Raw genomic sequence first — 13,139 nt, forward strand, 5'->3', positions numbered from 1 at the left:
TTCGAGTTGCGTACGTGCCAAGTGTGTTTATGTCTCTGGCATTGTCACGAGCGTCTCCCGCAAAAAATATCGAATGTGCAACCTTTTCGGGGTGAGTCGTCGGAGCAATTCTCCCCCGAAAACGTTGAAAGTTTCGATAGTTGCGATTCGCGGACGAATGAAAGTGCGTGGAAGAGCGGAGGCCGCGAAAAGTGGAGGCCCGAGCACGGGAGCAAGTTTAATTGAAGTGGGGAAAGTTGCGCCGTTATAAGTAGAAGACAAAGGCGAGGGCACAAAAAGAATAATCCGAAGTTTCCGCTTCACGGGCGTTGATTACCGAACGGCTGAGCCCTCCGCGAGCCGATGAAGTACAACTCTGCCTAATGACCGTTCGAGTTGGGCCAACTTGTACCGAACAATATTACCAAACGTTCCATTAAATTACCCTCCTCGGCCGGCCCGAGCTGCAGTCGACCTTAAAGCAATTAACCCGAAACGGACATCGAGTGTCACCTAATGAAACCACTGTTAGCAGCCCTAGACGCGCTACGCAATGCGGATAACGACACCCCCGAGCGACGTCTTCGTCTGTTCGCTCGATTCTCTCAAATTGGACAAGATTTACCCGGCCCCCATTGTTAGCTCGTCACCTTAACGCGTCCGATGCACGCCGACGGAACCGGGGGGGCCTACACGGGCCCTCGAGGAATATGACGCACTCTCGCGGACGCGGAAATGAACTCGCGGTTCTCCCGCGGTCTACAATTTAACAAAAACGTATATTTCCGTTGACGTGCTCGAAAACTAACGAGCGGAGGTGGATCCTAGGGCGCGTTTCCGTCCTAATAAGTTTGTATTGATGGCGCGGAGGGCCCTCAGACGCGCACACAACAATAGTCCTGCAGGGTAAATATTTACCTGGAATCTCCTCATTAAAGGGAATTTTCGAAGGGTCCTGAGCCGTCCTAATGAAGCCCCACGTTAATTCGGGGGGGTGGATGCGCCGGGAGAGGTGGCGGCATGCGCGCCAAGAATAATGTTGTAGTAAATTGTTGGGGGCGGTGAAGTGGTGCGTCGAGGGCGACATCTGGTTTCTATAGTCGTAAACTACAGTGGCGTGCGTGAACGCGATGCATTACGGCCGCATGCCGCCGCCTTGATAAAGCCACACGGCCATAAACCGGCAAATTCGCCCGCCGCCCCCGCTCCCGCCCCCCCGACTTTAATATAAAGTATTGATGGCGTGCCACAGTAATATACCTCCGACCGTTTGTTTTCCGCATGGCGATCTCCGGTTATTGAGTTTTTGTCGATTTGTCTTCTCATATTGGACTAATTTAATATTTCTCCGCGAGGGTGGGGCCCCGTTCTGCGCCGCCTTTGTCTCCGAAAATTAGATTTCCGGATTTCATTTTTCAGGAAGCTGCTTCCTCTCGCCCCAATTTGCATTCTTAACTTTCCGTTCTTGTTTTAGGTGATTCCATTGAATTCTGATCAAAAACTTTAATAAAATGTTTCTCATCACAACTTTAAATTGGAAACAAGCTCGCGCCCCGCGACCTCCGGGGCACAATTAAATCCGATTCGAAAATGTGACCGTCTACGGACGGTGCCCGATCGATGGGGGCGGCGGCTCTCGTTCACGCCACCCGAAAGCAAAACCTCTCCGATTAAACTTAACTCGCTGCTTAACCTCGGCTATTGCCGCTGTTATTAACTCCCCGACGAGCTCCGCATCCAGGCCGTTAAAAACTACCGAGTTTCTTCCGGAATTGAATTGTTGGTTGCCTACGCGCGCATTATTTCGGGCCAGATCTGTCAGAGAATTGGGGGCCCGCTCCAATTCCGTCGCATTGTTGGGTCGCTGCGCCGCCATTTGGGGGGATTCGGAAACGTTGTTCCGCAGCGTCGCTGTTTTGCCGTAGTAAAATACAATTCGGCGCTAATAAGCGTCATAATTTGGGGCGCAAATGCGCCGAATAGAGCAATGGGATTTTCGCCGGTGAACATAAATAAAGCACGGATTACATAGGCTAGGAATAAACAATCCGAATGGATAAATCAAGCAAACAAACAAGCCATTCCGTTAATAAATAATTGCGGAAAAAAGCAATAAATTAGGGGAACATCCGAAATGAATACCGAATAGATGAGACACGTCGGATCATAATTCAGATTGTTCAAATTCAAAATTGAACGGCAATAAAATATCGACAATAACATAAAATTAATTAGAATCGGAAACGGGCGGAGCTAATTATAGCGAATTTCAATCCGCCATTATCCTGACGTTTCAATCGGAGCTGAAACGGGTTCACTTCATTATCCCACTGGCAATTAAAAAAAATACATAAAATCACACAAAGTAAACGGACAGAGCAACTCAAAGCAGTCATAAAACCGTGAAATTCCGGCACATAAAGCAAATCTTTTGTTCACTTCGTCATTGCAAAAAGATAAACTTTCACGGAACGGTTTATTTTTCGTCGGTGCTTCGATTAAATAAATTTAATTAAAATCATCCTCCTCGGAATGCGCTTTTTTCCAGTTCCACTTGTTTGTGCCGTACAAATAGCTGCGCAAATTCATCAAATGTGCGCTTCGCAATCTTCAAAAACAACTTGCACAATCCCATTATTGCGACTGACGACCGAAAAAAAACCCGCCACTGTTAATCGAATTTTCCGTAAAATACAAGCTCGGAATTTATTAATATCGTCACGTCGACACAAAGATTAAAAATCGGAGCTGGCGCACCAGAAATAACCTGGAAATTGACTATTTTCCCGGAAGATAGGCAACCAACAATGACACCTCCACTCATCGCTCGCCGCGATCGCACCGCATCGATCACGCGCCCCCCGAAAACCAATCATTTTTACGTCTGCAGGTGGGAACATTCGCCCCTTCTGACGGCCGATTAGCCGGATTGGGGATTTCGGCGCGCGGGTTACACCGCTTGACACTTTGACAGTCGATCGGCGACACAATTACCGAATTCGCTATGTGGGGCCCGCGAGTGGAATTGAAAAGTGCACCGCGAATAATTCATGCGGCATCGATTAAATCGGCCCCGGACCCATCGGTGGCGCTTCCTTTCCCGTCGGGAGCGGTGCAAGATTTCGGATGCAGACGTGTGCCGGGGGCGAGTGGTGATTTACGCCGCGACCGTGGTTGCGGTGCAAACGGTGTCGCTTTGAGCCCCGACTCGCTTAATCCGAGCGAGTGCATTAAAACGTGCCCCCTGCCCGTATGCGCCGGGGGCGCTCTCGGTTTTTAGCTTGTCGTCGCGGGGGCCAAGTTGCGTAAAGAACCGGTTCATCCGCCAAAGTTAAATGAAGTTCGTTCCCGACTCGAGCAGGATCCAGTTTTACACAGTTGTTTTCCTGTTTATTTTGCTTGATTCCCTACTTACATCCTGGATAGAGGATAAACTTCTTACATCCACACTCCACTTCTGATATTATTTAACTTTTCGTGTTTGCATTCGCCGCGCGTCTGTTGCTTCTAAGTTGGGATCGGGAATTATTCAGATCGGGTCGAGGTTTCGTTGTTAATCGGGCAAAAAAAAATTTAATTAATGTTCGCAGCACTACCAACTATGCAAATCCACAATATACACGGAATAGGGCAAATGAGATTTAACTTTATTTATTCAGTATAATGAATATGCTGTCTGATCTATGTTAAAGTACATAGTTGTTTCTATTAACGCAAATGGGGTGGCTGTGCAAATAGTGATAATGGGCGGGCTGATTGTGTTGTACAAGAGATTACAAAATTCCGTGTTTATCAACGCCGATCGACACGAGTGTCTCATTAACCTGGATTTAATGTAACGTGGAAAACTATCTGGGCGGAGGGACGAGGGGGCGCCCGCAGCCAAGATTCCGAATGCATTAACTATATTAAATCTGCGAATTTCATCTCTTCACACCGTGATGAATTAAAGCACTTGCGTCGGGATTCAAAGAAAGACGCCGCCGACTTTACTTTAATTAATTCCACAAGAGCTCCATCGGAGAGACGGGGACGTGTCCGCTTCCGGACGAAACATTTTTAATCACCCTTGGTTATTGGACGCTCAGTCGCACCTGCGCCGCCTCCCGGACCACCACCACCAAGACAGCTTGATAGATCACCGGAGGACAACGTTCTCCATTCCACACCAAGCCGATTCGATAATGATCGAGAAAAGGACATGCTAGGCGAGACGACAGAACTTAACAGTTCACTTTTTCGTGTCATCACCCAAAGATGGTTCGATGGATCACCGAAGCAATATTCTTCCAGGTCCGAGAAGACTCAGCCTTTCAAAATACCCTGGGAGTGGTGAATTAGGCTTCTGATAGCTAATGATAGAGATACAGTTACCAGGGTAACTGGGTGAGGGCAGGTTTGGACAATCTGTGAGTTGTAGGCTCATACGCTGGCATTGGCGGTCTTCTTCTGCGGAGACTGCGGGCGGGCTGTGCATCCCAAACTGCACACTGGGGTTACCAGGCCATGCAACGGAACACCGGAATGTAGCGCTCTGAAGACGACGCCCGTGGTTGGAGCTCCTCAGGAAGGGAAGAGTCATTGTATCTCCTTGATTTGACCGAGCACTGTGGCCAAGCGCCTAGCGCGCCACTTTGCATTCGGGAGGTCCCGGGTTCTAACCCCGGTGCCGCCTAACCTTGTGTGGGTTTTTTTCAAAGCTTTCCCCACACCATCACATCGTGGTATGTCTCATATCACAGATAAGGGTCAGTATCAACCTATCAGTACCTACCACCTTCCTTCCGCACCCATCCTCACCGTACCCATCCCCAATCTTCCCGTCAGTGTGGCTGAAAAGGGTCTGGAAAGCCTCAGCAGCCCGCCCCCGTTCGGGGGAAATGAAAGATGTATCCTTTCCTCACTCAATTGTCTGACGATAACATTCTTTCAGCTCCGAGGATCTGGTTGCAGTACGTGAATTATCAGAAAGAGTATGAGGAAAACATACTTAACAAAGTCAGCTAATATATCAATGGGAATTCTTGGCAAAATTACCAAAAAAAATATTTTTAGCTGGCAGAAGTGGGAGGGGGTCTATTAGAGATAAGACGAAATTGCAGAGATGTAACCAATGTTTTAGTTCAAGCTGCGAAAAAATAAGCGCAAGAAGTGGAATTTTTGGGCGAGTGACCAATTTTAGTCGCACCTAGGTCATCGACTGAGTCTACTTGACCGGTCAACAACTACAACAACTAGTTCATTAGTTCGTCAGAAGACAATACCCTTTAATTCCAGATGACTTCAGCAAGCGGAAGTATTAGTTAGATGACCGATTTTTGTTCATGAATCTGAAAATAAAGACCGAAAAGGTGCATCAGGAGGAGGAAAGTAAGCTTTGCAGTCGCTTTGCACAAAACGAGAAGTGATTGAGAACGGGAGTGGGAAAAGGAGTAAACAGATACTTCCATATCCCGCCCGGTGACGCAATTTGTATCCAATTGAATATATCTGGAACACGGATGAGTAATTTCCTCGACCTTTCAGCAACATAAGTGTTTCTGAAGTGCAAATTCGCAAAGTTCAGTACCAACTCGGCATTATTGGAATCTGTTCGAGTCTAAGTGGAGAGGCATAACGGTAATGCACGAATAATAATACCGACCGAGTTCGAATGGTTCACCGGTAATATCTCATTCGGAAGAAAAATAAACAAAACAGTTGTCGCTTGCCAACCACTTCTAATTCAGCAGCGTCGCAGGAAAAACATCATTTCCAAGGCGGTTTCTGGATGAGAACCCGAACCCAGCTAGTGGCACATTATTCGCACCATCTCTCCTTTGTGCAAACAGCGACAGCTCGGAACAAATGAACGACTTGTTTGTTGCTATCTAGATGAAAATGACAAATAAACAAAGGCGGCGACGGTGAACTTCGACTCGTACGCTGGGGAGGAAGGGTTCGTTACGAAGACGTCGGAGATTTCGCACACACGCTCGAGGAATGAAAAATTGAAGAGCGAAGGGGGTCACGGCTTTCAGGCCGTATGTTAATTTGACCGGAGATTCGTCGACGTGATTGGTGCCGTTAAATGGCAAGCTCCGACGTTGTAATTGATTATTGCCCCGTTTAAATTATGTCAAAAATGGCTCGCTCCCGCCGGAATTAATCTGTAAACGGTCGTCTCGGGGGCGGCGATCTCCGCGCGCGTCTCGCCGGGGACGGGGCGACCTTTGGAGCTCTTTGGCGTTTTCGATTGTAACGCTTGACGTGACTCGGCGATCACGATTCGCGATTTGGTTCACGCATCAGCCGACACGCAGAATTGTAATCGATTAGTACACCGAACTCAAAAGAAAGACAATTCGCCAACGAAAACTAAATATTCCGCGCGGTCGAGCGTGAACTTAAATAGCCAAAGAGAGGCCGTGAGCTGCGTTAAAATGCGATTTTATAACTATTGGGCGCCGCCTTGTACATTTTTTACCGCCATAAAGGCGAATTTATGGCACGCTCCGGCCGCCTCCGCGCCAATCCCGCCGTCCCGGTCCCGTTTAACCGATAACTGTATCGTCCGGGCCGAAAAGAATGGGGCCCGGAGATGGTGCGTGAGGGACGGAACGTCGCATTTTCCTAACGAAGCGCCATTCACTCCAGGAATCACGAGGCGCGTTCGTCGGACGTGGGAAACGTGACGAAGAATGCGGAAGAGTCTTCCGGAGGCGGGAAGGAACACTCGACCGGAACGAAATTACGAGGGACGTCGTCCCAAATAATTGATCGAGGTCGTAGTTTTGGCTCGCCAGGCCCGAATTCGACAACTTAATAAACACTAGAAAAGTTATCGGATTAAGCAAAGTAAACCAGAGACGAAATTCGGGGTCGGATCGATGCGGGGACTTTGATCGAGTTACGCCGCTCCCGTTTTCACGCCGGGAATGTTCACGTCAACATTTATTTAAAGGGTAATAAGAAGTTCATCAACTTTTCGGTTTAATCCGCGAGACAACGAACAAAACCTAAACAAGCCTTGTTTCTCCGGTAGGTATCACATCTACTTTGCAATTTAAAACAAGTTTCGCGAATTTACTTATGCGCTTTGCGAGGCAAATTCGTCTCTGTCTTGGAAACGGGAACGAGGGAGTTGTAGTTGCGCATGTAAAGCAGATGATGGAATTAAAATGGAAAAGTTGATAAACATGTAGTAAATCAGCGATTATAAGCAACAAATCATCCGAAAAGAGAAACCTTTTTAGTCGGCGGGCGAAATTTATGAATCCATAAAAGGACACTGCGCCGGGAATAATTTATTATGTTTAACGTGAAAGGGTTTCAAAGCTCCACAATAATAGAAAAAAGCTCCCGATCGAAAATAACATCCGACCGAGATTAATATTATTGGGGCGAATGCCATCAACACTTCTTTTTTTTTGGGTGGGGAAGGACCGCACAAAGGGAAACTTTCCCTCAAAAGAAACAATGGATGGTCCCGGAGACACGTTATAAACAATATTCCAGAGCGCGGGCCGAAATCTTCCGGCACGGTCGGAAACTGGAAGACGTTTCTCCACCGTGGGTAAAGCTCGCGGCTGCCAAACGCACAACCTCTGGCAGGAACCCCGATTGGAAATAGAATCTGTTTTGTCTTCTCTTCGCGCCATTAAATCGCCCGTTAATTTTGGCAACGTCCGATTTTAAAAATAATGGTTTTTGGCATGGAACTACCTGAATTCGCCGTGCCGGTGCCCAACAGCACGTCGATGCTGCCGTCGGAGAGGATGTCCGTGTCCTGGTAGGATATGGAGAAGGTTGCGTCGTCCTGCAGCCTCGCCAGCATCGCGGCGAGACTCGACCTGTCCAAGTCGTCGGATTCTTTGAGCTGGAGGGTGACGTTGCCGTCGGCGGCCGTGCTGTACATGAACACCGCATGGCCCCCGGAGTAGGGCTGGAGGGGCAGGCGGACGCCGGCCAGCTCGTGGACACCCTGCAACCAAAACAACTGTCAGACGCATCGCCCCCAGCGCGACCTTGTACTTTGCGATCGTATTCCTGGCTGTCTACACATCGGGCGCGCAAGCATCCGGTGACCAAAGTCTCCCGAGGAGGCGCGAAGGACAATTGGGATAATTACAAGACTTTCCCAGAACGTTTGTAAAATCTCTCGGAGATAAACTCGCGAGATAATTATATCAGAAGTGCTGCAGCGGAATCCGGGCCACCATGAATCGAGATCCAGACCCGGATCGAGGGACGGAGTCTTTTTCCGGGGCGGTTTTTCGTCGAGGCCGCGCCAAACGTTGACCCAACATAAATTTCAATTAAAACGAAGGTAATAAGGCAATGCATAAAATACGGCAATGAAAGCCACGGTTAATAAAGCTGCAGCACTGACCCGAGGCAAGAACATTTCAATATTCCAGTTCAATTAAACACAAACATACGAGCTGTAATCTAATTTTAACCCGGTGAAATGCCACGGCTATAAAACACGGTTCACTACAACGCACAAGCAATACGGCCACCAACTCGGCCATTACGTGACTGAAACTCCCCTGATTATTGTTTTTGTTAATTGTGAAAAGCAATTTCGCCGGGGTTCCCACCCCCAGGGCCAAGAAAACCAGACGCGGAAACTCGCAACTTGGGTTCTAGGTTTTCCCCCGCGAGAAGACCCAACTGCGGAATGGTGCCGTCTGGAAAGCGTTGCCAACACCAGACGGACCCAAGAACATCCGCTAACTTCCCAAATTTACAACGACCACACAAAAATATCCCTCTACAGAATGATCTAAATCCCCAGCGAAATAAACGACGAGATCTAACTACACTTCATTTGAAAACATGAAGCGAAGAGAGTAGCATTATGTTTTGGAAGCTGAAGGCAGACATTTCGAACATTTGCTCTAGTTCACACGTACGATTGGAGCTCCCGATTTTTTTACAACCGACAGGTCACACATAATGCACACCTTTATGAAAATCAAGATTTCGACGTTCTCAAAATCACTAACCTAACTTTTAAGACTGACATCAGTGACATCTGACTTAAAGCTCGAAGATCGCGGAAAGAATAGGACGGACATTTTTTTGTTGGAGCTTCGCAGCATTCATTTTTCTGCAAGTATTCAATTTCAACGAGGAAGAAGAGACGTCGATTGTTATGGCGTTAATTACCAGAGTGAAGTTTCTTGTAAAGGACCGAGTTGTTTTCTCATTCACAATAAAGATTTGAATTGAAATGAGTTTCAATTGAACCGATAGAGATTGAAGCGACTGATTTAAAAACAATTATTGCTTATCTCCCTTAAATGGAAAAAAGAAATTTTTTCTGCGACGATAAGGGAGGAAGCGTTCCGGAAGAGCAGCACTCGGTGAAAAAAGAATCTACACGATGTCCATCGCGCATCGGTAATTACCAATTAGCGGTGACGGTCTCTCTTGATTCTTTTATTCGCTCATCTCTGCCGTTTGTAAATGAAATGGAACAGCCCATTCGGCATTAGCATTCTCATTATCCTGGATGGCAACAGGACGCAGGAAAAGATTAAACATAATGGAATAAAGCTCGAATGGTGCTCGAGACGGGGACGGAGTTTTTGCAGGAGCTCCAGCATGTAGTGTGCACCGGAGCAAAGGCGATTTTTCCAAGATTTATTTCGCTCTTTGTGGCATCAGCTTCGATTAGACGAAAACGAGAAAGCGATGCGATTTTGATGATGATCTCGTCCGAGCGGCCGTTCTAATTTCCATGATGAGTGTCCAACAGCTGGACAGTAAATAATGAGATAGAGCAGTTGCATCAGCGTGACCATTCTGCTGGTGGAAATAACACACAAAGTGTCTTTGAGAGAGTGTCGCAATATCGTTCCTCATCGTATTTTTCAATTCAGAGCGTCTCCACGTCCCGCGGCCACCCATCTACATAAAACGAATGTAACTGTGTTGTTTATGAAAATAAAATGGCGTTTGTTGTGCAAAGACGGTCGTGAAAGTTGTGTGAGCGTTGCACCGTGCCGTGAATCATCCCCCGGGAGGCATAAAAACGAAAATATGAGATAATAAACACGGCGGCCGTGCCGCTTTTATCAGGACGTTTCTTCCTTGTCCGCGGAGAGTAATGACGATTTCGCCGGGGGCAGTCTAATCAAATCGGTGGAGGCCGATGCGCGAGATGGGGGGCAGCCCCCCTGCGACATATTCATCCTGGTTTGCGGCACATAAATCCGTTCTGTATTTGATTTGGGCTCACAATGGATATTGATGTGGCCGTGTGTCTCTCTTTGGCCGATTACCATAGATCTGAATCTGGCCGCGCGATGGCTTTCTTCGCGAGCGCCATCAAAAACTCATTAGGTAATTGAATTAGGGCCCGGCGCCCTTCGCATCCCGCCCCCGCCTATTTACACAACGAATAAACATTTCATTTCCATTTCCGGGTATTAATTAAGGCGAAGCTTTCGCCTCTCATAAATACCAGCCGGGCAAAAACAACAAACAACAGTCGTGCATCTTACAGGCATCCTAACGGCACTCTGGATGTTTGAACGAGACATAATGAAATTAGCACAAGGCACAGTTTTAGTACAACTTTTGACGTGTGCTCGTCTCGTTTCAGGAGTTTAAATATGAAACACGCCGTAATCGGAGAACGTGTCCTGTTTTTATTACGTCGCTGCGAGAATAACAAGCGCCGAGATGGAGGCAACGCCGTCGCCCTGAAATATAATAACCTTCCGGATTCGAAGAGACATCCGAATTAAGCCGTAATTAACACATCCGCCCCCTTTGACGACTCCATCCGCCGCCGCTCCTGCGGTCCCCGCGTTCAAATCCCGAACGGAATCGAACCTGAAGCGCGGGTGCGTTGCGCCACCCGAACGGCATTCACCATTCGAAACTGTTTTTGAAAAAGTGGGAGATGATCAAGATAAACAAACAAATGAAGTCTAGTGTTGGTGGGGGTCCCCCCCCCGAAAAAGTCGATGAGGGCTCGGAAAGCTCCGACTTTTGACGTGACAAAGAGAGACGGCGAGGGGCGGAGATGGAACCTTCAAAATAAAGAAGAATTGTTTCTATTGTTTTCGTTCGCGGGATACAAATGAAGCCATTTGGGGGCTCCGCTTAATATCGGAGTTGCACGTCAGGGCCTGGTCCCATCAAAATAAAATTTAAATGCGAAATGAGTGACTGTGATGCAAATTGGTCTGTTGTACTGTTTCATGCTTTGTTGGGGGTGACTTCCCCCGTCGAAGATTCTCATCGCTCCCCCTTGCCTTGCCCTAGTCACTTCTCTATCCAAAAACGATCAACTGGAACTTTTCCTTCCTTTCTGGTCCTGGTCCATCTTTTAATCTCATTTTTCCTTTTCCATTTTAATCTGGCGTAAGGACGCTTGTTACTATCGTGTCGGGGAGCATGACCAAGCCGGGAATGAATGAGTTGAATAATAGGAGAGGATGCCATTGGCACAAGGGAATGCGTGTGATGTTTTTCATCTCGAAAATACCCCGGGACAGGTGCAAAAATTTCGACGCAGACAAATTACAGAATGTAACAACTTTGTATTATGCGCCTTAATACGCAACATTGGCCCCGTTCCAGACTACTTTCACACACATTTAGTTTTAAAAACAATGGCGAAACGATTTTTCAATATGTCGTCCGGGAGTATTTTCGTATTTTTCAGCGGCGCTCCGGAACGAATCCTTTTCAGCAACTCGCCGGAACTTTACAGAATGTACGATTCTTTTCAAAGTTCCTCTTGTATCTTCAATGTTTCCATGAATTATTCATTCCCGGACTCGGGTTGATTTTTTTCGGGAGATTTACCGAACTCGTCGGGACTCTATTCCCCTGTTACACATGACAAAAACGTGTTTCTTAACGAGGGGCGAAGAGGTGACGCCTTAATTGCGAGGCAGAGACATCAGCCCGGGAAATTTGCATAAGACTTAGCGGCCGCGGCAATATTGGACCCCATGTGGGTCGGAATTAATCTTTGCAATGTTTGGCCCGTCCATGAAAGCACACACGCGCGCAGGTAATAAACCAAGCCCCATCGGCGTATCTATTAAAGCTCCCCCCAGAAAACGGACGCAACAATAATCTGTCATTCGCCTGGATTTGAACAGATCCTGAAAAATTATGCCGACATGTCAGCGTTCTGTAATTAAAAGCTCTTGTACAACACAGCGATGACCGTAACAGCTGATATGCGTTAAGGCTGATGCGAAAAAGTGGAGCATGTTGCCCAGCTGTGCACTGTTTGCATGGCGGACAGACAAATGTCATAAGAATTATTCCCGGCCGAAAAATAAACAACGCGAGCGTGCATCACGATCCTGACAATTTTACAAAAACCTTCACGTCCGGAAGACAATCTTCCACCAGACGACCGTTTTCGCTGTCACCGCCCCGAGATTCTTGGATTCTTGGTTCGACCCTTCGGATGCACCGTGGAAAAAACCCGATCCGTGGGCGCATCCTCCAGACAAAAGCCTATATTAATACAAGCCATGACAAATCTGTTCCTTTGAAACCGTTAATTAATTATAAAATGAGAATAGACCATTTGAATAATTACGCTCGCTCGGCCCAGTTCCTCGCTATTCATCAAGGAGTTTCTTGTTTGTGTCCCGGAGTGGTGCCGCTAAACGTTATTGAACGGAAGCACGTGCTAAAACCGGAACTAAACAGAGACGTGCGCGCGCATCTTCCCGCTTCCGCTCCAGGCTGTTGGTTTAATGGGCCTTTGTTCCCCCCGCATCGGGGTCCTCGAGCGTCACGCACTTTTCAACTACATACTTTCCAGAAATAACAAAGCATAATTGCCTCCGGGATACACATTCACGACCTTTGGGATCTGATACATGCCGTTAATAACGACTCCAATTTATCCGGTCGGACGAAAATTGGGGCCGTTGCGTCCCTTAACCGGTTCTTTGACTCCGCACGAATTAACCGACCAGACCGACCGCGCGTTTTTTCGTATTTCCCTCTCGGAGCGCAGGGACCTGCATTACCGCGCGCACTGTTGGTTGCCTACGCTCGCCGATTTCGTGCACTGCAAGAGTGAAATTATAGCTGTTCAACCGGTTGCCTAGATCCAGCCGATGGACCATCTTAATCGAGAGCGTCGTAAAGTATAAACCGCACAAAGCTCGAATTTTCTTTTATGGGGA

The 13,139-nt window shown here is 47.5% G+C and overlaps 1 protein-coding gene across 6 annotated transcripts in view; it reads right to left on the reverse strand.

The window, feature by feature from the left end:
- LOC138123190 (zinc finger protein 541) overlaps positions 1-13,139 on the reverse strand; it is a 117,004-nt gene that overhangs the window by 38,838 nt on the left and 65,027 nt on the right. For all 6 annotated transcript variants that reach the window (XR_011156741.1, XM_069037767.1, XM_069037769.1 and 3 more), the window contains exon 3: positions 7,684-7,942. Coding sequence is in view for 5 of the 6 variants with exons in the window: in XM_069037767.1 (XP_068893868.1) it covers positions 7,684-7,942 (259 nt within the window). In the remaining variant the exon portion in view is untranslated. The remainder of the gene's footprint in view (positions 1-7,683; positions 7,943-13,139) is intronic.

The sequence above is a fragment of the Tenebrio molitor genome, chromosome 2 (assembly GCF_963966145.1).
Source record: "Tenebrio molitor chromosome 2, icTenMoli1.1, whole genome shotgun sequence".
In the NCBI taxonomy this organism is placed as follows: Eukaryota; Metazoa; Arthropoda; class Insecta; order Coleoptera; family Tenebrionidae; genus Tenebrio; species Tenebrio molitor.